Source organism: Eublepharis macularius, chromosome 1 (genome assembly GCF_028583425.1).
Source record: "Eublepharis macularius isolate TG4126 chromosome 1, MPM_Emac_v1.0, whole genome shotgun sequence".
In the NCBI taxonomy this organism is placed as follows: domain Eukaryota; kingdom Metazoa; phylum Chordata; class Lepidosauria; order Squamata; family Eublepharidae; genus Eublepharis; species Eublepharis macularius.
In genome coordinates this window covers 114,781,710-114,806,898 of record NC_072790.1, presented here as the reverse complement: position 1 = coordinate 114,806,898, position 25,189 = coordinate 114,781,710, and the positions used below count along the sequence as shown (strand labels likewise).

The following is a 25,189-nucleotide window of genomic DNA, read 5'->3' as shown; positions in this document are numbered from 1 at the left end:
AGGAAGAAATCAGCCTGTGTTTTATACGTAACAGCAAAGCTTTTGACTGTGTGCATCATGAAAAGTTATGGAGACTCTTAAAATAAATGGAGGTGCCACAACATCTGATTGTTTTGATGCACAACTGGTATTCTGGACAAGAGGCTACTGTTGGGACAGAATATTGGGAAACAGAATGGTTTCCAGTTGGCAAGGGTGTCAGACAAGGATGCATATTATCTCCCTACCTGTTCAACCTCTATGTAGAGTATGTCATAAGGAAAGCTGGATTAGATTTAGAAGAAGACGGAGTGAAAATTGGTGGAAGGAACATTAAAAATTTGAGATATGCAGATGATACCATGTTACTGGCAGAAAATAGTAAAGACTTGAAATGACTATTGATGAAGGTTACAGGAGAAAGCGCCAAAGCAGGATTGCAGCTGAACATCAAGAAGACAAAAGTAATGAGTACTGAGGAATTACACAATTTTAAAGCTGACAATGAAAAAATTGAATTTGTGTAATTTGGCCCTAAAAAGCAGCCAGAGAGTTCCTTTTCCCCCATATGAACTGGGTTCATGGTAATACAGAAAGGGTGTGAATTATTATGAGAGAATATATTTTTTAAAAAGAGCAAATAGTGGGATTGAATGAAAAGAATAATGAGGAGTAATCCAGAGGTGTAGGAGAATAAAGGCAGTGGGAAATTTTCAGGACACATTTCAGTGTTAATATTCTCCATAAAACATTCAGTTAAACACTTCATAGGAAGAGAAAAGCAGTTTGAGTAGTCTTTTATAGATGCATTGGTTACCTCTCAGCTTTGGGAAGATCAAGCCATTCCAGCAATTTTGTTATTCTTTCCCCATATGTAATTGATCTACAAGGAATAATAGTAATATTTACACATTAAGAAGATATAAGAGATGATATTTTATTTAAAGCAAGGCAAACCTAATTTGGGTAACTAATTCCACATTTCGGTCTCAAAAGTTATAGTAATTATATTGTTTGTGCACAGCAGAGAGAAGATCCAAGACCCTAAGTTCATGGGCTAAAATAGATTTTATTTACAACTAATCTACATCACCAAATCATCATCTAAACTCCTCAGTGCAAGCTGCTAACAGGCAAAATGTAACAGATGCCAACGTTGTGGGCAACTCCCCCTCTCCCTCCAAACATGGCCAGCATTACCATAGTCATTATTTATCATAGCTTGCACATCAGTAATAATGAGTGCTTATATACTGCTCTTCTAGACCGATTAGAGTCCCAATCAGAGCGGTGAACAAAGTCAGTGTTATTATTATCCCCACAATACAGCTGGGGAACTAGGGATGAGAGGAGTGGCTTACCCAAGGCCACCTGCTGAGCTCATGGCAGTAGTGGGATCCAAACTAGCAGAGTGCTGACTCACAACCTAGCCATTTAACCACCATGCTACAGCAGCTCTCAGAAGTATGCTATAAAGGTATTAAACTTCATCTGCCTCCACACCACATGCACTCAAGCAGATGCAGCTCAGCAGCAAAGGAGTCCCCCCCCCTCAATCCATCTGGCATACGTATATAGGTGAGAGGGGTTAGCTCTTCATCCTCCATTTAGTTTGCTAAACCACCACCATGCTATGCACTTTTATTGGCACTTTAAAGGAAAAACACAGCTCCTTTTATGCTGTAAAGTGCCAGTACAGCATCTGGGGTGGTGGGGTTGAGTAGTGAAACTAAGCACATGTTGAATGGTTGAACCATTTTTCACTTCCTACATAACTTCAATCAGAATAGGACCTGTTCCTTGTTGCTTTTTGCCTTTTGCAGACAAGTGGTAGTATACAATCTTTGTCATACTATTTTGGCTCTAGCACTAATGGAGCTAAGCAGAGTCTCCCATATCTCAGACAGTGGAAAATGTATTCATGACATGGATTTTCCTAAATAATATTCCTGTTTAAAAGTGGGGATGATCAGAAGACATGAGCAGACCAGTCAGAACATCTAAATTCCAGCCTCTGTGGTGTTTTGGATGGTCCTGGCTTTGCCCTCGTCTGTTGGTTTTTTGGACAACCTCTTCCTTGTAAAAAATAGGAATGAATAGATCATTCCAGCTCCATCCTGATTAGGATCCATTCTACCCTTAATCCAAGGGTTTTGCTCTTATAATCTCCCATCAATTTCATGGGATACTAAGGAACAGAATTCCACAATTAAAGAGAAAATGTTCTCTCTCATTTCCTCAGAGTCTGTGCAAATGATGTACGGTGGTAGGGATAGGGAGATAAAATCACATGGGTCCAAACTACCACATTCCTGAAAATCAGGGATCCTGTAACACACAACAACACCCACACACACCCAAATAGCAGCAAAAGTTAGTTAAAATTAGAAAGCTAAAAACATTTTTGACATGCAAAGAGCTAAATTTCAAGGTATTTCCAGGGAGGAGAATCTTGGGAACATGTCTGCCAGCTGTAGAAGATCAGCACTGAGCTTCTATTTCTCCTCCTGTTTCAGGTATTAAAGCCTTGGCATGCCCAGAGGCACAAGACTTTTGGCAAAATAGAAAGATCTCTTGGTCCTTGACTCACAGTCTTTGGTCTTAAGTGAGCTGGACAAGTGGGATCCCAGACCAGTAGTACTGAATTTTCTTTTTGTTGCTGTCTATTGAAGGAAGGTTTGTAGGATTGGATCCTCAGAAGAACGTTATTGTTCTCTTGTAAATAATAAAAACAACACCATAACAGAATCCCATTCAAAACCAGCCTATTTTATGCTGCAAGACTAAACTTGTTAAAAACGTTTCTGCACATAAAAATATTGAAGGGGCTATACTTTTTTGGTTCTATGATATAGAACAGATCTGTCAAGAACTTCTGCAACACAGAAACAAATAAGCAAAATGCTTTCTGATTACAAGTACTGATCCATAAAGTGCAGTTTCAAGATCTAAGACAAGTAATGATGGGCACAAACTGAAATACAACCCAAAATTCGTGATGAACCAGACCGGTTCATGATTTGTGAAACAGTGGTTCGTCGGATCCCATTTCTGACAAACCGCCACGAACTTTAGGATGGTTCGTTTGGTTCATTTTTCAGTTCATCACTGCAGACAGCCTGATGCTGATCAATCAGTTTCCTAGGCAACAGGGGATGGACTTCCTGCAGACCTTCTGCTGACCCAGAAGTTGTGATTTGCTGGCCCAGAAATGACATGTTAACAAACCAAAATGAACCAATTCGTGAACCAGGGCAGGTTTGTGAAAGTTCATGGTTCATGAAACATGATGAACCATGAACCGCATAGTTCGGTTTTTTTCTGGTTCGTGCCCATCTCTAATTACAAGATTCCAGTATTAAAAGAAGGCTCTCTAAGAGCTGAACTAAACGAGGTGAATTACATGAGGCTATGCAAGTGTATAGAATCATGTCTGTTCTTACTTGCCTGTGTCCATTTTACCCCGGGTGAACACGTGTCCTGCAGCCCTAGTCCATGCATGTGTCGCAGTTGCAAGTGTTCATGGTCATAATCAGTGAGTTGCCATTGCAGAGCGTTGATTTTGGGTGGCTTCCTCTTCCCTCTCCCCTCTTTTTGCCCTAAGATCCAGCTTACACTCAAACTGTTTTGCTTTTCATCTGGCATGTTTTAAATTCTCCCATTTTCTAGTTTATGCCACCTCCTCCCTACTCCTCCTTCCTGCACCCTCCTCCCCCCTTAACTTGCTCCTCCTCCTCCTCTCTATGCAGCGTCTTTGGTTGGGATAAGGAGGAGGTGGAAAGAAAGATTGTGGCAACATAATTAAGCATCTGAGTAAAGTTCAGAAACATGTCTGATGCATGAACCTGAAAAGGATGCAATGGGGGGTACTTATTTTCCAGTTTGGCTCGGCAAAACAGAGCAAATTGGGTAAAATTTAGCCATTGTTTCCTATGGGAAATGCGATTGGGGCTTTCCGGGTGACTGGGGAGGGGGCATTTTAGGACAGAATTTTATCAAATTTGCTGGAGACCAACTCCTAGCTGTTCTCTAAAGAACAGTTTCCCCAAGTTTCATGAAGATTGGACTTCGGGGGGGGGGCTTTTATGGGCCCCCAAAGAAGGTGCCCTCAACCACCTCCAATTTCCATTATTCCCTATGGGAAAAATGAGAGGTGCTATCTAGGGGGTTGGGGTAGCATTCTGCAAGCAAAATCCACAGAATTTGCAGGGGACCTACTCCTATGTGTCCTCTAAAGATATCCCAAGATTGGATCCTGGGAAGGCATGATCTATGTGCTTCTGCAGTTGTTGTCAGTTTTTCCCTGCAATAGGGACAAATGGGGTGGCTGGGAGCACCTTTCTGGGGGGGGACATAAAATGGCTCCCTAAGGCCCAATCTCCCTGAAACTTGGGGGGTCTTTAGAGGACAGTTAGCAGTAAGTCCCCTAAAAAAATTGTAGATTTATTTTACAAAATGCCACTCCCATCCCCCCTGGATAGCCCCCATAGTTTTCCCCATAGGAAATACACGAGATTGGAGATGGCTGGGGATAAACAGGCAGGAAAGAGTTGATTCTGGCTGACAGCAAGAAATGCTGCCTTGGCTCCCAAAGTGGGGATTGCCCACCCCCTTTACATAGATGCCTCCCCTTCCTGGTGGGCTGAGCTGCAAGATCTCAGCAGAGGTGTGGAACCCCCATTTTTAGCGCCCCCCCCAGGAAACCCCTTTTTTTCCCCTTCTACATTCAATTGAGTAAAAAAGTCTCCCTCTCAGAAAAGTTGTAAAGGAAGGTTTGAGCATGTGCGAAGAGAAGTTGCATCACAGGATACCATCTTTCGTCTGGGAGGAATGGGGTAGAAACACATTCCAGTCCAAGCACAGGATCGAGTGCAGATCAAGTGCAGTGTGATCGTGGCGTGTGAGCGAACAGGAAAGCAACAGGGAAACGTGTAAGTGCGTTCACATGTCGTATGCTTGTAACTCATCTCATGTAGTTTGGCTCCAAGTATCAGAATTGAGCCTCAGAGCACTATTCCGGGCTCTGAGATTCAATTCTGGCATCACTAGACACACTAGGAACACAGTTGTGGGGGTCCATTAAAGTGTGGTTCCACAAGTGTAATCCTCTGACACTTGGAATTTTCTCCAAGCATCCTCTTTCTCAAACTGTAGAGACAGGGATTGGTTAAACAACCAAATTTGGTTAGTCTTGATCAAATGATGGGATTGTAACAGGCAGGGCTCATTTCAAGGGGGAACGTGCAGGAATGCAGTTCTGGCAGTTCTCCAAACAGGTCAAATGTCAGGTGGCCCCACCCAACTGACTTTCAGCCATTTTGGGCCCGTCTCGACCTGGATTGGGGCCAAAACAGCCTGGATTGGATCAGTGCCGGGTGGGGGAACCCTCCCCTGCCCAGCACTGACCCGATCTGGGCCATTTCAGCCCCAAACCAGGCCCAAAGGGGCCCAAAATGGCCACTTTCCGTCATTTAGGGCCCCCTTTTGCCATTTTGAGCCCAATTTCGGCCCTGAATGGCCAGGATTGGGTTCAAAACAGTCAGGATAGGTGATGTCAGGGGGTGTGGCATATGCAAATCAGTCATGCTAATGACACACTTCTGGTGATGTCAAGGGGTGGGGCATCTGCTAATGAGTTATGCTCATGAGTTCATCCAGCTCTTTTTCTACGAAATGACCCCTAGTAACAGGATACAGTCTAACGACCAGTGCAAGGGAGAAAGGACCCTGATGTGCTTTCAAAAACTGCTCTAATCATAAAGCTCGGAGGAAACAAAAAATCAAATCCCATTCACCCACCTAATCCCATTCACCCTTCTCCGCCCCATCTCCCTAAGCAATTTATATTGCACTATGCCATAAAGCAGAAGTCTGATCCAGAGAATGAGTGAAATGCATCCATCAAATTCAATTGCCCAAAGGGAGCTGAGTGCATCTTCACATCACTCAACATCTTGTCCCTGGTTATGACAGTTCCAGATGCTTCAGAGGAAACAGGTAGGACCACAATTGCATGCAGGGCCAAAAAATAAAACCTTATTTGACCCCCATGGGCCACTATGGACATTAAGGACTTCTATAACTGAAGCAGCTGTTTGTCAAGCAAGATATCCAGAAAATACAATGTCTCTTGCCAATGTACTAGCATGATGAAAGCAGCTGCATTTTACAAATGTCTTCTTAAATATTTTAAAAGAAAATAAACTCTTCAAATGCTAGAACTGGCCAGCTAAGAAGTGACTACTCTATTCCTGCTAACTGGTTTGTGAATGGGATAGTATGTAATGACTCTGTAACTGTACAGTGAAATATAAACATGAACTCAGTGCCAGTTTTCCAGAGATATAATAGAAGCTTCATCTTCTTTAGACACATTATTAGTTAAATAGTGTGACATCGGCATCAATTTCTTTAACCTGGCATGTTTAACTTACTTTTTGTACAATACATATAAATTAGGGAACGATCCATTGATTTTTACATCAGATCCAGGCCAAAAGAAGGTGCCAGCTTTCAAACCTTGGTACATGGCTGTATTCCAAATCTGCAACAAAGGAACAGACTTTAAATATTTTAATTAAACACATATCCTGAGATCTTCTCATGAAGACTTGCTTAGAGTAGCTGTGGCTCTTTAAAGATACTGCTGCTGAAATTCAACATTATTGCTACTCAAACTGCTCCCATTCAAACGCAGTTGTGCAAAATCTACCAGGGGCACTATAGACTGGGAACTTCTTTAAAAATGTTTTCTTACCACAAACACTGTGTACGTGAGGGAGCTGGATATAGGGGCAGAAGTCCAGGGCCTTGGATCATGGGCTCAGAAGGGGGTCTCAAAAGCAGGCTATAGCTTTGTACTTGAGGCACGCACCGCCTTCTAAAGGGGGACCCCATACGACCATTAAATCCTAAAATTACCTAATAGTACCTCTGATAATAGCCAATATATTACGTTATTATTATTATGTCCATTTTGCACCCCTGTCCAGGTTATGTTCAGAGGAGGTGCCTCATGCTAAACCAGTTAGACAGGTGCACTACTGTTTTTTTGGCCTGGCACGTCATCACAAATCCACTGTGACTATTCAGAGTATCACAGGTGGGGACTATAAACTGAAGTACAGATTTCAGGTATTGAAGGAAGGAGCCATCAAGCTCCAAGTATAGAGCACAGACACTCTTAGTTACGCTAATGTCTCTGTCCAAAGTACAGCAATGGTTTAGCATCCCACATCCATCTAGTATGTTGCACCCAAAAGGGACGGACAAATTGCTACAATGTAAATGCTTCCTTTGGGGTAGGAAGGGACTTGAAAGTCATCCCTATTGGGTTTTAGTTAAGGCATGTTAACTAAACAAACTGCACACAGAAAGCTCTCATCCAAGTTACAGAACCAATAACTGTTCATTTATCTAAAGAAATATATTTACATTATTTTAGTGGAGAGAAAGAACTAGTAACTGATCTAACTAGCTAAGATAGCTTTTGATTGAAAGTAGGCCATCTCTTGCAGGAGGAGACACCATGCTGCCTCTCCTGGTGCATGCAGGGAAGAAGAGAGAGGAGGGGGAGAGAAGGGAAGGAAGGAAGTTCCCCTGCCAGGAAGGAGACTGATAGCAGCCTATCTATCTAACTGACTCTATGGTTGTTGCCTTCCTTCTTCTCTGCTGGCAGTCCTAAAGGCCTGAGCAAGAGACATCGCCAGTCCCTTCTTCTAACAATCCCAAGGAGGGGAGGAGAAAGAAAATGTTTATTTATACTCAGGACATGAGGAAGAAGGTCTCTTTTCTATGACCTCTGACCAGGAAGCCAGCCACATGGCATGCAGAACAAAACTTTTTACTTCAGACTCCATTTTGTTCCCAAGGCAAGGTACAATGGAGAGAAGCACCCAACCATTAGAACTAAGGTAATTATGAAATTTGATCTAGTGCAACATCAAGTAAAGCTAGCTTGTCTTAATTAAGCATCTTTTAGGATAAGTTCTAAGTGTAGGAAAAAAGGGAATGCATGTTTTCATCTTTTTTTCTTCCCTTGCTCAGCCCCAATGCTTAAACCGAACATGAGTATTCTTTTTATCCATTTATTAAACCTTCTTATATTATGAAGGTTCAAGTCTGGTTTCTGGGGGAAAAACACACTTATTTGGTCATGCTACCTGAAGTGTGGTACTGGGAAGTGGCAGCAGGGAAGCTCTTCATCCCTGGACCACGAGAGCTCAAAACTGTAAAGCTGTGATATGTCACCTGTGTACTTGCTTGTAGGAGCATAGTAGGAGGTGAAGCAATTAGGTGGCATCTCTAAATGGCAATGCAAGTACAGAGTGCTAGACATACAACTGTTTAGTAGGAAACATGCTCTGTGTTTTGGTGGGCAGCCAGGATAACCCAGTTTGTTTCTAGCACACCTGGGGAACAAGGATAAGGGGTACTGCTCCTAAACAGAGATGGTGGGGGGGGGGAGGTCAGTCTCCCAGAGAGCCAACTAGAAGGAGCAGGAAGGGCTGTTCCTTCACAAGCTATAAAGTACACTACAGACGTTTAAGAACACATACAGGCTGTCCGCTCCACCAGGCTGGATTTGACTTGGCACTCCCAGAAAGTGAGAAATTCTCATTTAAATTAACATCATACATATTGTTATCGATGATGCCATGGGATTCTGGGTACAATCCCTGAAGAGAAAAACAACACAATCAGTTATCCCAAATTTAAAGTAAATATGTACTGTATTTTATATTAACCTGCATCACTGCAGATATTAGTGATACAGAACAGTTGAGAGTATTTTTCAAACATTTTCCCTCCATACATTTCCAGTTTCCTTTTATTTCCACTACCTTCAGTTAACTGAGGTGCAACATGAATAGCTTAATTCTCCACTGTGGTTTTTGCCAAGAGAGGAGGTGATCTTAAACCCCGTTCACTCAAGAGTCTGCCCTATTGTGTTCACACAATGTGAGGTTGTAATTGTAAGACTGGGCAGGCTCAGCAGCGTATAGGAAAGTTAAAAGAAGTTTAAAAGAGGCATTGTGGCTTATGATGCACACACTTATTTTGTTACCTGTAATCAAAGATGCTTTTCAGGTTTTTAAAAATATCAAAACTCTACAAAACCTACTGGAGAAAAAGGGGATGGAGGTAAATATAAGCAGCAGTTCCCTCTGTCAAGGTCTCTTAAACACTCTGGAAAGAAAATAGCTTCTGAGGATTCAGCCTCTGCAAAGTTACAGAAAAGAATAGGCAAGAGTCCCTTTCTCAGGATGACCAACCCTTGCAAGGCACATGTGTAAAGATCACTAACAATCAGTACACAAGACTTAGCAGCTGCCTTTGGGAACGCAACCTACGTAACACAAACCCTTTTTTAAATGCTTCTACACATTGATACGTTGCTGCATTGTCAGTCCAGCGGTATCAATCCACCCTCCTCAAAAACATTTGCAGATTCCAGTGCTGTCCTAATCTGGGAAGTCCTTGCTGCAGGGAAACTTTCGTGAACATACAAATATCACTCCCCACCTGCAATCAAGAACACATTAATTTGCTTCAGCAATTTGACCTAATACACACAAGCTCAAGGAAACTTAACATAGGAGTGACTGGGGAAGCCACACACAGAGATACACAAAAAGATCAGTGCATTCATTGAACACTTGCAGGTGGGGGCATTCCTGGGAAGTCTGCAGATCACACCTAAATATAAGATTAAAAGCACATCACATTTCAAATAATTAGCAACAGTTATTGTCATTAATATAACAATAAAGGAGGGAGCTACTTACAGTAACTATTGTATAGTGGTTGGTGAAGGTTTTGGTTGGATAAACAGCTCTCATGTACTTTGAATGTGTCCCACATCGTTCTGCAACAGAACATGCTTGTCAATTATAAAAGTCCGGTTAAATAAAAAATGAAGCATATATGTCACTTTTTAAAAGCTGATTCGTGAATATAATTCACAAATCCATCTTCTTCTTAGGAAATTGGCTGGCAAGTATGCAGATATGCTGGGCACAAAAGCTGGCAGACAGAGACCAGGGTGAGGCACGCAGGAGTTGCTCTTCACTCGAGGGGGGGGGGAAGCATGCAGAATAACCTGGTAATGTCTGAAATGACCTCACTGGTCTGAGCCTCAAACTTGTCCCACCCTGACAGGTTGTGATGAATGAGAGTTATGTTTGCTGCCTTTCAACAGAGGGAATGCTTAGGCTGAAGTTTCTAGCCATCAGTTAGGATTAAAGGAAGCTAAGTCTGAGGCAAAAGAGGAAGCTTTGAGCCCATCTCTTCTCACACAGGATCTTTCAAACTGTGAGTCATTGCATCTACTCCCAGGTTTAAAGGAAGGGGGTAGGGGAGAGTTGTCTATACAGGCAACCAGAAATAATACGTAACAAATCCTTCTGCAGAATTGCTATAATTTCCTATTGTGTGGCTGTTTCATGCTTTGTCAGTCTAACTTTGTTTTAGAATCCTCATCCTAGAATTTCTTTTCATTTTTCATATATACTACTAAATCAAGATGCTGTAGACAGGACTTTATGTTAATAGGCTGACTTTATTTCTGGTACTTTTTGAAGGACGAAAACATGTTTAGGCTAATTTTTTTATTTACTTCATTACTGCCCCACTTTTCTCCCCAATGGGAACCAAATTGGCTTGCATCGTTCTCCGTTGCTCCATTTTATCCTCATCACAACTCTGTGAGGTAGGTCAGTCTGAGTGTGTGTAACTGGTCCAAGATCACTCACAACCTTCTGTGGCAGAGTGGAGATTAGAACCTTCATCTCCCAGATGCTAGCCCAGCACTCTAACCACCAACATTTTAAAAATTGTGGGGTCATTTAAAAAAAAAAACAGTACTCATAATACTGTCTTTGAACATTTGTCCTTCTTTAGAGATATGGGTTTTGGCTTACTTACTGAGTTTTTCAATATTTGGAAGTAAAGCACTCCACGTTTCTAAGTATTCTGCCCTGAACCCATCCATTGAAAAAAGAATAAGAGGTGGCAGATCAAAACTGAAAAGAAACATAAGATGATCAGTATTTACGAATCAGGAGATTTAATTACTTGCTGAACAATGTTCGTTGCTTGTCCTTGTAAAAAACAAGATTAAATTTTTAAAAAATGAACTTGGAAAAACACACAGCCCATTTTAACTTGACTGTCGGGGAGAAATTAATTGGAAAAGTAGATTGTCAAGAACATGCCATATTTCTTGTTGCTACCACTGTTACTTCAGCTTATGGGGGGAAACAGTCTCCTTGATATGCTAGGTCATGTCAACTGCAAATGAGAGTCTGACCTGACTCCTGTGTGGATGGCAGCAGTACAACTGCAACACTGATTGGTCAAAGCTGCTATTTCAGCTTCGATGTGGTGGTCCTAATTCAGAACTATGATAATATGGAACACAATTGGGCAATTATGCATCAGCCAAAAGTGAATGCAGAACTGTGTAAGTAAATAGCATCCATGAAAAAGCACCCTAAGTACATAGTCTACCAGGCACTGATCAAGCTCTCTCAATTTAAGCTCTGGAAGGACTTTGTCTCCCTGACCTGAATAGCCAAGGCAAGCCAGATTTCATCAGATTTCAAAAGCTAAGCAGGGTTGGCCTTGGTTTGTAATTGGATGGGAAACTTCCAGAGAAGACTAGGGCCTCTATGCAGAGGCAGGCAATGGGAAACCACCGCTTAATTAGTATCTTGCCTTGAAAAACACAGTATCCATAAGTCAGCTATGACTTGACAGCATTTCCCACCACCTCCAGGGCTTTCTTAGAACATCACTGAAATGAATGATGGGGGCATAGCATCAGTGCCTTTATAGACCACATTCCAAAATTAGCCACTTGATTGTTACTGAAGTGTACATGAAGGTATTAACAGCCTAATTATAAATCTTGCTGCACTGCTTATGGAGATAGCACAGCCTGACAATCTTTTCTGCAGAGAACTAGAGCAGCATAAATATTGTGCACATTTTTTATATATTTCAGTAAAGGCTTGCTTGCTTGCTTGCTAAATATTGTGCAAATATTTAGGATCAACGTGCTTAGAATGCATAGTTTTCATAATGGCTTATGGCCGCTTATTTTAAAAAGTCAGCACAAACCTGTTATCATCTGATACCTTTTGGCAGTTCAAGGTTTACAAACATGCTGAATGCAAAAAAAAAAAAAAACCCATGCCCTAACCCTCCAGTAAAGGAGCAGCCTTTTCATTGTTGCATTCCCACCTGGGAGGAGACATAATTTGGTAAATTACCTCTGGACTGTACAGCTGGTAAAATCAGCTAACGCTTCTTGTCCAAAGAAGTGGTTCCTCCCTGTCATTTAAATTAGATGGGCAATTTGCTGCAAAGGTTCTGTGTAGCCTTTAGTCTCTCTCTCTCTCTCTCTCTCTCTCTCTTTCTTCCCCCCTCCACCTTACAAATCAGTAGATTTAATTACACATTATCAGTACTTGTGTCATAAATGAATGTTATTCACAAAGGTATGCAATTGCTTTATCATTCAGGATCTTGCCTATAACAGATGATCAATCTCTTTCCACAGTAGCGTCTCGTAACTCATTAACCTGTTTAAAACTATTAATACAAGACAAGTATCAATTTAAAATATGGCCATTGGATTCTGACCCCTGGTTCAGGGTAACAATGCATTTATATAATCAAGGAAATATCTTAATGTATGTATTTAAAATATAACCCTCTTCACTTCACTTTACATCAAGAATAATTATGATGATGATCAGAACAGGTTATTGTGATAATGGGGTAGATGCAAGGAAAGGTAACTGAAAATATCACTAAGAAACAGGGATAACCTTTCCCTCACAAATAACTGTAATTCATGGACTTGACTGTAGCCTGAGCTCTCCTGTATTTCATATATGGTCTTATAAACTGTTTATGTCCGTTTGGAATAAAAGGAACATTTCCTTATGTGCATATTTATATAACCAAACTATGAAGACATACTTTTCAGTAACTTATGTGTTGACAAATCTGCATAATATAATCTTACCCTGCTGGGCACTGCGGACTGTTAAATGAGGCACATGAATCTTTCACCCAAGATGTTTCTCCTAAAAAGTATAGACACAGGGATACGAATATAAATAGTCATTTTTAAAGAGAGCCAAATCAAAAAGAGTCCAGTAGCACCTTTAAGACTAACCAATTTTATTTTAGCATAAGCTTTCGAGAATCAAGTTCTCTTCGTCAGATGCATTAAAGAGAGCCATATCTAAGCTTTTCCTCTAGTCATTATGAAAGCCTGCATGACTCTCCTAATAAAGTATTAACATGTGCTGATCAAGCACTGAATTCTTAAATAAATAATATGGCAGAAGGACTGAAACGAGGCAGAGATGCCTCTGAACCCTCCCACTGCCCTTTTCCCCTGTTAATCAATCTTTTTTACAAGTCCAGCTGTAAGGGACTAAATACCACAACAGACAACAGACTGCCAGTATGTTCTATTAAGTGAAATGTGTGATACCAACATGATCCAACATTAAAGAATCTATACAGGCCCCAGCATTCAACAGCAGGTGTCAACTGAAGCAGAGCCAGGCTGAACTTAAAATTTGTGTGTCAATTCATACTATATAAACATGCCTTTGAATGGTTCCCTTCACCTTTGCAAGTACTTCTGTAGTTTGTGCAGCAATCTTTATTCTCGAAACAGTCTTCAGAACAAAAGCAGAGGGCTCCGGGCATGCGCGTCTCACCACAACGAGATTTAGTGCAAGACCAGCTCTCAGCTACAAAAAGTAAATTGCTTTTAATACCCTGGTATTAAACTGAAGATTTACTGGAAACAGAATTACTCCCACGGAAAGCATGAATTCTTACAGAAATATTTCCTCAAGAAAATGGTGAGATAGGCGTATGTACTTTTTCTTATACTGTAAATGTGCTGATGTGATCTTCTTTGATACTAATGTTCTCATAGGCGGCAACAACTGGATGTACTGATATACTGGCAAGTATATTTAGGGTTGCCAACCTCCAGATACAGCCTTGAGATCTCCCAGAAGTACAACTGACATCTAAGTTACAGATATCAGCCCCCCAGAGAAAATGGCTGTTTAAGAGGGTATACTCTATGGCATTATATCCCGCTGAGGTCTCTTCCCTCCTCAGATTCCACCCCAGATCTTAGGAATTTCCCCACCTAGAGTTGGCAATCCTAGGTATCTTGCTTTCTTTTAAAAAAATAGTGATGCTTTTCAGCAAATCTGCACAGTGCAGACTTTCATGTTCTGTCACTTGGATGGGCTTGCTGGTGCAATAGCGGGCAATCTCCTGGCAATCTATTGACTGGCAGGAGGAGACAGGCTGGTGGGAATAGGTGCGCGTGTGCCCACAGCCCCAGTTAATGATGTCACTTCAGTTCAAAACAAGAAAGTTAAGGCCCTTACAAATCTGCTTGTGTGTCCCAAAACACAGTAATTGTAAATGAGGCTGCCACTTCTGTGCCCTGAGAGAAATATAGATGTTCAGGCTTTTTTTCTGGGAAAAGAGGTGGTGGAACTCAGTGGGTTGCCCTCGGAGAAAATGGTCACATGGCTGGTGGCCCTGTCCCCTGATCTCCAGACAGAGGGCAATTTAGATTGCTCTCCGCACCGCTCCAGCGGTGCAGAGGGCAACCTAAACTCCCCTCTGTCTGGAGATCAGGGGGCGGGGCCACAAGCCATGTGACCATGTTCAAGAGGTTCCAGAACTCTGCTCCACCACGTTCCAGCTGAAAAAAAGCCCTGTAGATGTTGCAGTTTAACATTTCATACTCAAAACAACAAAAGTAACATTCCATGCCTTACTTTCATTTGCATCCCTCTTCATCCATGGTGGAGTCTGTCCTCTGCTGCATTGCTCCCCTCTCTGCTGCTAGGTGCTTTTTGGCTCATTAGAAGATGCTAACCTTGCAGGAGTAAAAGCTTCTGACAGTGGGGGAACATGCTGGGCAGAACATGCTTTACAATGCAGTGCAAGGGAAAGCAAGGCATAGGATACAAGCTAAGGAATGCCTACTGAACGGAGCAGACATACAGTAACAGCAGTTGGAATTTGGAAAGAAATCTCCAGCAAGGAAAAGCATATCTGCACAGAGGCTTCATTATAAGCAAGCATGAAAGGCTGAGCTGTTCAATGGGCTGGATCTAAGCGAAATTGGATCCAAGCTAAATTGGCAGTTTCCACTGATTTTCTCTTCCTGCGGCAGACCCCCCACCCCCCCCGCCTACGTCAGTCTTCAGGGTCCCCTGTCTCACAGGGGCAGCAGTGGGCTGTAGTGGGAGAGGGGATTCAGGACAGTTTCTTTTCCACTGATGGAAAATTTAGTCTTGGCCAAGCCCCATGTTTGTATTCTTCACAAGATCCGGACATTGAACTGGCAGCTTTCGCTTACAGTTTTAAAATATTTCCAGTAAGGATTACTCATTGTGGAGAGGCTGGTTTTGGCATTCTTGTTTGTTTGTTTTGGCCCTTACTGCAATAAGCTCTGTGGAAGCTATTGACCCAAGTCAGGTCTGAATCTGGAGAGGAACACTATTTCACTGTATTGCATCCAGGCTTATCTGGAAAAGATAACTTGTCTGGAACTAAATGCAATAACAAAGCCACATGTGAACAGTTAGATGCCTTTGCTGTACCATATAGCAACCTGGATCATTTTGATTTGGAATGAAGTGAGCAAGCATACAAACCTGTGCTGACACTTAACCCAATCAAGACATTCTCAAAATCCATGCTATGAAAAGTTTCTGCTTCTCTAGCCTCAAGTATTGATATCACTAACAGGTGGCCCACTTAATTCACTGAGCACTGTAGTTCAGTTGACAAAAAAATCGTTTATGAAGGGAAGAAAGACCTACTTGGTTCAATACAGGTAGTTTCATAATCCAAGCAGCAGGCTTGATGTTCTATGCAGTTCTTATCACATCTACAGCCAGTCATTTTTTCACTGAATGTCTCATTACAACTATTTCTGCAACTGACTGAAAAGAAAACCCAAAATAATTAATGGTGACTAAACATGGGAAGATATTTTCATGCAGAGAGAAATGCCCTTGCACAAGCAGACCACATCTCTCTCTCTCGCTAATGAAAGTTATACCTAATGGTCTGTGAAGGTGACTTGTACATTCATAGGTGCAGTAATAAAGGATGACAAGTGGATTGTTTCCAAACACATCTTCCATGGAGTGAGATGCATGAGTTCCAAATGTGTGGAACTCACATTTATCACCACAGAAAAGATATGCATGAGATTGGCTTGAATGCAACACCAGAAGGATTGTTTCCTTTCCTTGCACCTACATATTTACTAATGGGGCCTTTGGCAGAATGTGTTCAGAACACAACATTCTATGGCTAACTTGTGTAGGCTTCCCTAAATCACTGGGTCAGATCCTACCTGCCCATTGTTCTGGCACTAGCATGTTCCGTTGGACTGCAGCGCAAGAAACTTTCTGCCAACACAAAAGGCTCTTTCAACAGCAGAGGAGGCTTTATCAGTGGAACACGGTGTCAACAGAACAGACTGGAAGGCTCCAACCCATGTATTAAAGCACCATTATGATAGAAACATGAATGAAAGTGTTGCATATGTCGTAACTACTTTTGGCAACTGACAGTCACTGAATAGGGTCATAGTTTACAAATCATTCTTTTCTGGGGGGGAGCACCCACTGCTCTCTGTTATCTGTCATAATTTAAACTAGCCACAGCTGAACTAATAAACAGGCTCATGTATTTCCATAACTTGTAAATTTTGCCCTTGTATTAGGCTCTCTTCAAAAATAAATGGAAAATGTCCCAAAAGGTACACTTTTGCCTGGCTTCATGTTCCATTTATAAAAACAACATGGCACCCACAGAAATGTAAACAAATAAAAAAATCACTTTTTTCCTTGGATTATAAATTATGTAGTTGGGCCAAACAATATTCACATAGACATCAAAAATATGACCAATATTCTTTTATCTGGCTTCAACATTCCCATGTATAAACAGAAGGTGACATCCACATAAAGTTACATGTGTCTCAGTTCCTTTTTAATAAGCTCTGAACAATGGATTTTACCTCAATTCACTGCTAAGTAAACCTAGTGTTCACAAACTGCTAGGCTGAACTGCCAGGCTGAATGAGATCAAAAGTTCATCTACTCCAGTATTCCAGATGCTTCTAAAAGTTCATAAACAGGAAGTGTTTGTTCCCAGACTCTGATATCCAGAAGCATGAAAGTTCCATTTAGCTATTATTATCAGTAATGACTGTGTTATTTTTGCAATAATGCCCTCTTTTTCATATGGGAACTAGAAAAACAGAAAAATTAAAATAAAATTATTTCAAGTATTTGGAGAATGATGTGGACCTGGTATGTGTGACTGAAACCTGGGTGAGGGAGGGTGAGACGGTTGCCCTGAACGAACTAGTCCCACCTGGGTTCTCAGTCCTTCATCAGTCCTGAACAGGAGGCCGGGGGGGAGGGGTGGCAATTTTTGTCCGAGAGTCTTTCTCCTTCAGGCCGCTCCCCATCCCGGAGATCTCCAGCATTGACAGTGTAGGTCTAGTGTGGGGTGCTGAGGAAAGTTTGGCCATCTGTGTGGTATACCGGCCACCCAGCACACCAGCAGATGCCCTGCCACATCTGCTAGAGGTGGTGACTGGATGGGCCTTGGAGCACTCAAAACTATTGGTATTGGGTGATTTCAACGTCCATGCTGATGATGACGCCGCTAGTCAGGCTGTGGACCTGGTGTCCTCCATAGCTGCACTTGGACTTTCCCAGATTGTTTCGGCCCCTACACATCAAGCAGGCCACACGCTGGATTTGATCTTTGGGATGGGGATGGATGTGGTGCTAGAAACAACTGAGTTGGTGCCATGGTCAGACCACATGGTCCTGAAGGCTCGGCTGGATATCCCACCTCCCCCCTGCAAGGGCGGTGAGCTTATTTATGCTCGCCCGCGGAGACTTATGGATCCAATTGGTTTCCAGAATGCTCTGTGGGATCCGATGCTCTCTGGCGGTTCATTGGATGAGCTGGTGGAAGATTGGCAAGTCTGTCTTTCCAAAGCCATCGATGAAATTGCCCCGTCGCCCTCTCCGCCCCCGTACCAAACTAGCTCCCTGGTATACAGAGGAGCTATGTCGGAAGAAGCGGGAGCTGAGACAGCTAGAGCAAGTATGGCGGTGAACTCGTGATGAAGAGGCAAGAGCATCTTATAGGACGTTTATGAAGGCCTATGAGATGGCAGTGAAGGCTACAAAGAAAGAGTTTTATGCAGCCTCCATTGCATCAGCTAGCTCATGCCCAGCAAAACTGTTCAATGTGGTTCGGTCTTTGGTCTCCTTATCAGGAGGGGACCATCAAAATTCAAATTTGGATATTAGCTGTGAGGCTATTGGGAGCTTTTTTGCTGATAAAGTCTTGTCTGTCCACCGTGATCTCCCAGCCACAGTTGATACAGTGTGTGAACTGGAGGCCCCTTGGCCGCCTTCTGAGATGATATTAGACCATTCCAGTCCACTCTTTGGGGATGAGATTGACAGGATCCTGCGAGCAGTTAGGCCTACCACATGCTCCTTGGACCTGTGCCCTTTGTGCCTGGTGAAGACCAGCGTAAATGGGCTATGGGATATCCTGGAGGCCATTGTCAACATGTCTCTGAGCTCCGGGATCTTTCCGGAAGCGTTGAAGGAAGCTGCGGTTAGGCCTCTCCTGAAAAAACCAACTTTAGACCCTACCGACCCGGTCAGTTACCACCCAGTTTCGAACCTCCCGTTCCTGGGTAAGGTGATTGAGCGAGTGGTGGTAGAGCAGCTGCAGGTTTTCCTGAATGATTCCTCATCCCTATATCCTTTCCAGTCTGGATTCCGTCCAGGGCATTGGACGGAGACATTGCTGGTCGCCCTGATGGATGATCTCCGTAGACAGCTGGATCAAGGCGGGTCAGCGCTGCTGATATTGTTAGATCTATCAGCAGCATTCGACATGGTCAATCATGACCTGTTGATCCACCGCCTTGCCGATGTGGGGATTTGAGGAACGGCCTTGCAGTGGTTTGTCTCTTTTCTCCATGGTCGGGGACAGAGGGTGGCACTAGGGGAGAAGTTGTCATCCCGCCACCCATTGGTGTGTGGTGTCCCTCAAGGGGCAATACTCTCCCCCTTGCTATTTAATGTATATATGCATCCCCTCGCCCAGCTGGTATGGAGTTTCCGACTTGGGTGCCATCAATATGCAGATGACACCCAATTGTATCTGATGATGGATGGTTGGCCCGACTCTGCTCCAGATGTCCTGGGACATGCCTTCAAAGCTGTGACTGGATGGTTGAAGCAGAGCTGGCTGAGACTGAATCCCTTGAAGATGGAGGTCCTGCATGTGGGTCTAGGGTCCATGGGTGCAGGACTCTGGCTCCCTGCTCTCGATGGAGCGCCACTCCATTACGCCAGTGTCGAGAGTTAGGAGCCTGGGGGTGGTCCTGGATGCTTCCTTGTCTATGGAGGCACAGGTCGCAGCAGTTGTTCGATCCTCTTTCTTCTATCTAAGACAGGCTCGACAACTTGTCCCCTACTTATCGACCCATGACCTTACGACAGTGATCCAGGCAACAGTCACCTCCAGATTAGACTACTGCAACTTGCTCTACACAGGGCTTCCCTTGGGCTTGATCCGGAAACTGCAGCTGGTTCAGAATGCAGCTGCACGGGTGGTTGCCAGAGCACCAATCATGGCTCATATAACACCTATCCTAATCAGCTGCACTGGTTACCAGTTGAGTACCGGGTCCGGTTCAAGGTTTTGGTGTTGACCTATAAAGCCCTATGCGGACTGGGCCCAGCATACCTTCGGGACCGCCTCTCCCCATATGTTCTCCAGAGGTCGCTTCGATTAGCCGCTAACAACTTGCTGATGGTCCCTGGCCCCAGGGAGTTCCGCCTGGCCTCTACCAGAGCCAGGGCCTTTTCGGTCCTGGCTACAACCTGGTGGAACTCTCTGTCTGAGGAAACTAGGGCCCGGCAGGATTTGTTATCTTTCTGCCGGGCCTGCAAGACGGAGGTGTTCCGCAAGGCATTTGGTAGGGACTAGGCTGTCCTCTCGCCGGCCATACCACTGAAGACCTTCCACCACCCATGCAGGAAAATGCTGTATTTTAATATTTTATACCCGCCAATTTTAATTGTTTTGATATAATGTTTTAATGTTTTTACTGTTTTAAACTGTTGTTAAACTGCCCTGAGCCCATCTGACGGGGAGGGCGGTCTAGTAATGTCATAAAATAAAATAAAAATAAAATAAATATTTAATGAATGCTTGGTGGCTCAGTTTTATGAGCTCAAAAACCTGAAAGATACCTGTAGTCTCCTTTTTCACAAGTTAATTTGTGGCCAAGTTTTCACTTAAGTGGAAAACCTGTGTCTTGGGTTATGTAGCACTTCCAGCTACAGATGGGGCTCACTTTAGTAAATATCCCTCCATCCAAACAAATTCCTTCAATTTATTTATTTAATTTTATTTATTTTCCTTATTTATAATCTACCTAAAGTCTCACTGGGACTCAAGGTGGATTATAACATTATAACAGTGCAATCAAAAAACTTAAGACTAGAGATGGGCACGAACCCAAATATGAACCCAAAAACCCTATGAACCAGCCTGGTTCGTGGTTCGCGAACCAGTGTTTCATGGAAGCTCATTTCCACGAACTTCCATGAACTGGTCTACTGGTTCATTTGGTTCGTATTAAAGGGGCAGTTTAAATGGCCATTTCCCCAGGGAAATGGCCATATAAACTTTTCCTGCCGCTTGCAAGTGGCAGGGCCTTTTAAACTATCAGCTGGAAGGCAGCAGGGGGGATCCCCCCTCGCCGCCTGCCAGCTGATAGTTTAAAGGGACCTGCCACTTGCAAGCAGCAGGGACTTTTAAATGGCCCAACCCAAGCCCCAGCCCCACACTTACCTTGCCCAGCTGCCCTGCGGGCCTGTGGCCTCCCCCTCCTCCCATGAGGGGTGGTGGCAATTTGATGGGTGGGAAGGCCAAAAACAGCCTCCTCCGCTGCCCTGCGGGCTCGCGGGGCAGTGGAGGAGGCCCAAAACAGCCTTCACGCCCCTCAAATGGCAGCTGGAGTGTCCATTTGATGGGTGGGAAGGCTTTTTTGGGCCTCGGCCGCCGCTCTGCGGGCCCACGCAGCAGCAGAGACCAAAAATGGCCTTCATGCCCCTTGTGGGAGGAGGGAGAGGATGCCACAAGTCCGCAGGGTGACTGTGCAAGGTAAGTGGGGGGCTGGGGTTTGGCCATTTAAAGGGCCCTGCCACTTGCAAGTGTCAGGGCCCTTTAAACTATCAGCTGGCAGGCAGAGGGGGGATTTCCCCCTGCTTGCCAGCTGATAGTTTAAAGGGACCTGCCCCTTGCAAGGCAGGAAAGGGTCCTTTAAACTGTCGAATGCCCCTTTCTCTGCCACTGCTAAGCAGCTGGAAAGGGGCATTTAAACCCCACAAACCACAAACTGGTTCGTGAACTTGCCCCAATTTGTGCCACTTTGTGTTTCCTGGTTCGTGAAAACCCACGAACCTCGTGGTTCGGATTTTTTGTGGTTCGTGCCCATCTCTAAGACAACAAATGAACAATGATTACAGAGAACAATGAGAACAATAGACTGTCTAAGGCAAGGTATACAAACAATACAGAAAGTGGATTACAAGGTGAAGATAATGTAGTAAAAGCAGGTGATTCCTGCATTAATCTTTGCAATCAATCCTATTGCATTATAAAGGTGCCCTCCTGCGTTTACAAACTAGATGTCAGAGAAAACAACTTGTGTGTCACAGCATTCAGTCAAGGAATGCCCCACCTGCATTCAAATACAGGTCCAAATACAGGTCTACTTTCTTAATTCGACTCAAGATATAACTTTGTAAGAGTTTTGACAACATTATGTAAAACTAAGACTACAGTAAATATACCTTGCGGTTGTGCTGATTTCCTCAGTCCAAGTCCCAAACCTAGTCCAAGTGATACAATCACCAAAGAAGCTAAAAGAACCTGTTGCAAAAGCCAAATACAATAAAACAAAAGTTATACATCATCCAAATGGAAGCAATATATTCTCTCCAGTATGGAGGCTACTACAAAACTACTCATGGTGGAGGTTTTTGTTGTCACCAAGAACATTCATACTGCATTTTATTTATTAAAAAATTTGTATTCTCCCTTCTTTCCTTCAATTTAAGGTAGTTAACAATGCAAAACCAGATTGCTAGGCCTCAAAAAATAATAGTACATTAACAAGATTTTGAAATCACAGATTTTTTTTAAAAAAGAACATTTAAAAAGTAGAGATTAAAGATTTAAAATCCCACAGAATTAAAAAGAATGCAGCGAAATTTGCCAAGATGGTTCACCCTCTGCCACATGCTGTTGGGAATAAAACTGCCTCATGCTTTATAAAGATCAATATTGTCTGTGTTGGATGGCACAGGCTGTAGGATACTGTTCTGCACAATTGTTTTACGTAGTGAAATGTTCTGCCTTGCAAGCTGCATATGATGTGTATAGGCTTATCATAATTATGGTTTCTACCTTTGTTTACTTTATGTTGAGAGTTATTCCTTGTGATTAATAATATTCATTCACACAACATTCAAGACTTTATTTGTTTGTTTCCTCTGGTTGTCAGGCTATGGATGATAGGCTATGGCAGATAGACCCCTGTACCATTACAGCAAGAATCCAGGCTCTTGTTAAAAGGTTTTATTCAGGAATCAGATCATTTCCACAGATATGTCCATAGGATTACTCAGAAGCAAGGTAAGCAACTAAGCAGTAAAAACAGGTTGACAGGAATGGCAACATGTGGAAAAACCATTCCTCTTAAAGAACACAATTACTTCTTTCCCCCCTCCCATCAGCAAAACATAACTTTTGGCGCGAACCCATCTTGGGAACTTCTCACATATTTTAACTATCATGTCTAGACACTGAGAAAGCAGGAGATTAAAGTTAAAACACAGTAATTCATGGGAGTGGACAGTGTACAAAGTCAGAAGCACTGAAAGCTTCAAAGCCTTTAGATAAGACACCTGCAACATCAGTAAGCCTGTGAAAGCAAAGTAGTTATGGCATTGGCAATATGGCATCAAGGTACAGCATGAAACACTGGTTCAGAATAACAGGTCAGCATGGATGGGGCACAGACATGACACTGGTATTACATATGTTCTGCCCTTGGTTTGTCCAAAGTTTCAAACAGATGTTTTTCACATCACCTGCTCCTTTTAACTGGTAACGGGAGAGATTGAACCTGGCACCCTCTTCATGTAAAGCCAGTGCTCTACCTCTGAACAACAACTTCTCCCCAAATTGGGACACCTAATTTCTTAAGGATTGCACTGAAATCCTCTTTGGTTTGGACTGTACCAATTTGTTCCGTTCATGCCTGCATGATTCTCTGACGCAAAGTGCCTCATCCTGATATAAGGCTCTTGCATTGATATAAGAGCATCTTGTGCTCCCCTGCTTCAAGGCACCTTCAGCTGACATAATGGAACAATATTGTAAGATCAAACCCACAGTTACGTTCAAGGGTGTAGTCAGATGCAGACAAGTTAGGGGTAGTTAAAAAACAACTAGATAACTAGTAGTAGAAAAGAGCAAGAGTCCAGTAGCAACCATACGACTAACAAAATTTGTGGTAGGGTATGAGCTTTTGTGATTCACAGTTCGTTTCTTCAGATACCAGACTAACATGGCTACCCATCTTGAATTAGATAACTAGAATATCACAAGTTGACTCTTTTTCAACCTGGATAAATATATAATCAATAAAACGGGCAAAGAAGTCAGCATGGATGTAGATGGAGTTCAATGCACCCTTTCAGCAACATGACCCAATCTGAGCATGGGATTTTGTCCCCACAGGAATGAAGTTTGTTGATTCTGATTTTCCTGATCATATTTGACCCTTATGATGCATTTAAAAGCTAAATGTCCATCAGTTGTGTCATTATAGAAATAAACCTCAATACATTTGTCTTCCAATAGGCATTAACTGGGCATTACCAATAGAGGCATTTATATATTATATAAGCAGTCAAAGCAAATGTCATTATAAAAACATAATCAATTAATGAATCAATGAACAATTAATTCCTTCAGCATGCCAGCTTCAAACTTGTTCTTCATGTTAGCCTCTAATATAGGGGACTACAACTAGATCATGTACCTGAACAAAGCAGACTTTAATCAAACTATGCAAAATGACACCTTAAATATAGACCATGCTTATAGTTTCCATATACCGACCTGGGTGAATATTGCTTGAATTCTAGGCATGCCACCCATGAGCAGAGAATGATTATTTGACTTGGTAGTGCAGCAGAAAATGTTACGCTGCATTGTGGCTCAGTCCTCCCCAAAATGGGATATTTAGTTTGTTCCTTGGGGAGAATTGGTGTCCACGCCTGCTAGGCTGCCACTGAGTGGTGGCTTTGAAGTTAAGAGCAGGTGTTGGATGCAGAGTGTGTGTGGGAACAAGCTAGAGACAGAAATACTAAAATAACATGAAGTTCTTAGTTATCTGCTTGATAATATGCTCTTGAATTTATTGAAGACTGCTTTGCAAAGAAAAAAGAGCATTTGTATTGGTAATCTTTTAAACCTCATAAGAAAAACTTGCAAAGCACCCTAAACAGAGTTAAATCCACATAAGTTAATAGGCTTAGAAGAGTGTGACTTAGGGTTGCCAGTTCTGGGATGGGAAATTCCTGGAGATTTGGGAGTGGAGACTGTGAAGAATGGGATTTGGGGAGGGGAAGGACCTCAGCAGGGTATAATGCCATAGAGACCTCCCTCCAAAGCAGCCGTTTTCTCCAGGGGACCTGATCTCTGAGGCCTGGAGATGAGCTGTAATTCCAGGAGAGCTCCAGGCCCCATCTGAAGATTGGCTGCCCTAGTGTAACTCCACTTAGGATGGCACTGTTAGTGAACTCACCAGAAATGCACATACTCCTGATGAATAATCATCTGAACCATGGGGGAGGGGTGCTCCTTAAGATTATAAAATGCTAAAATTGTCTGTCATGCTAATCTTTCAAATCTCTCTTCCTGAAAGAGCTCCCTTTTTTCCTGACTAAGTTTCTGCACTAACTATTCTGACTAAGTGTTGGCACCAATTCTTCTTCCT

General features: G+C 42.8%; 1 protein-coding gene across 2 annotated transcripts in view; it reads right to left on the bottom strand.

Moving 5' to 3' along the window:
- ENPP3 (ectonucleotide pyrophosphatase/phosphodiesterase 3) overlaps positions 1–25,189 on the bottom strand; it is a 95,377-nt gene that overhangs the window by 56,495 nt on the left and 13,693 nt on the right. The window contains exons 2-10 of one of the 2 annotated variants that reach the window (XM_054991652.1): positions 21,972–22,050; positions 15,870–15,992; positions 13,632–13,757; positions 13,016–13,076; positions 10,906–11,003; positions 9,768–9,847; positions 8,538–8,657; positions 6,414–6,523; positions 797–862 (exon numbers count right to left, since the gene is read on the bottom strand). In XM_054991652.1, coding sequence (XP_054847627.1) covers positions 797–862; positions 6,414–6,523; positions 8,538–8,657; positions 9,768–9,847; positions 10,906–11,003; positions 13,016–13,076; positions 13,632–13,757; positions 15,870–15,992; positions 21,972–22,050 — 863 coding nt within the window. The remainder of the gene's footprint in view (positions 1–796; positions 863–6,413; positions 6,524–8,537; positions 8,658–9,767; positions 9,848–10,905; positions 11,004–13,015; positions 13,077–13,631; positions 13,758–15,869; positions 15,993–21,971; positions 22,051–25,189) is intronic. The other variant, XM_054991660.1, reaches the window with a different exon arrangement.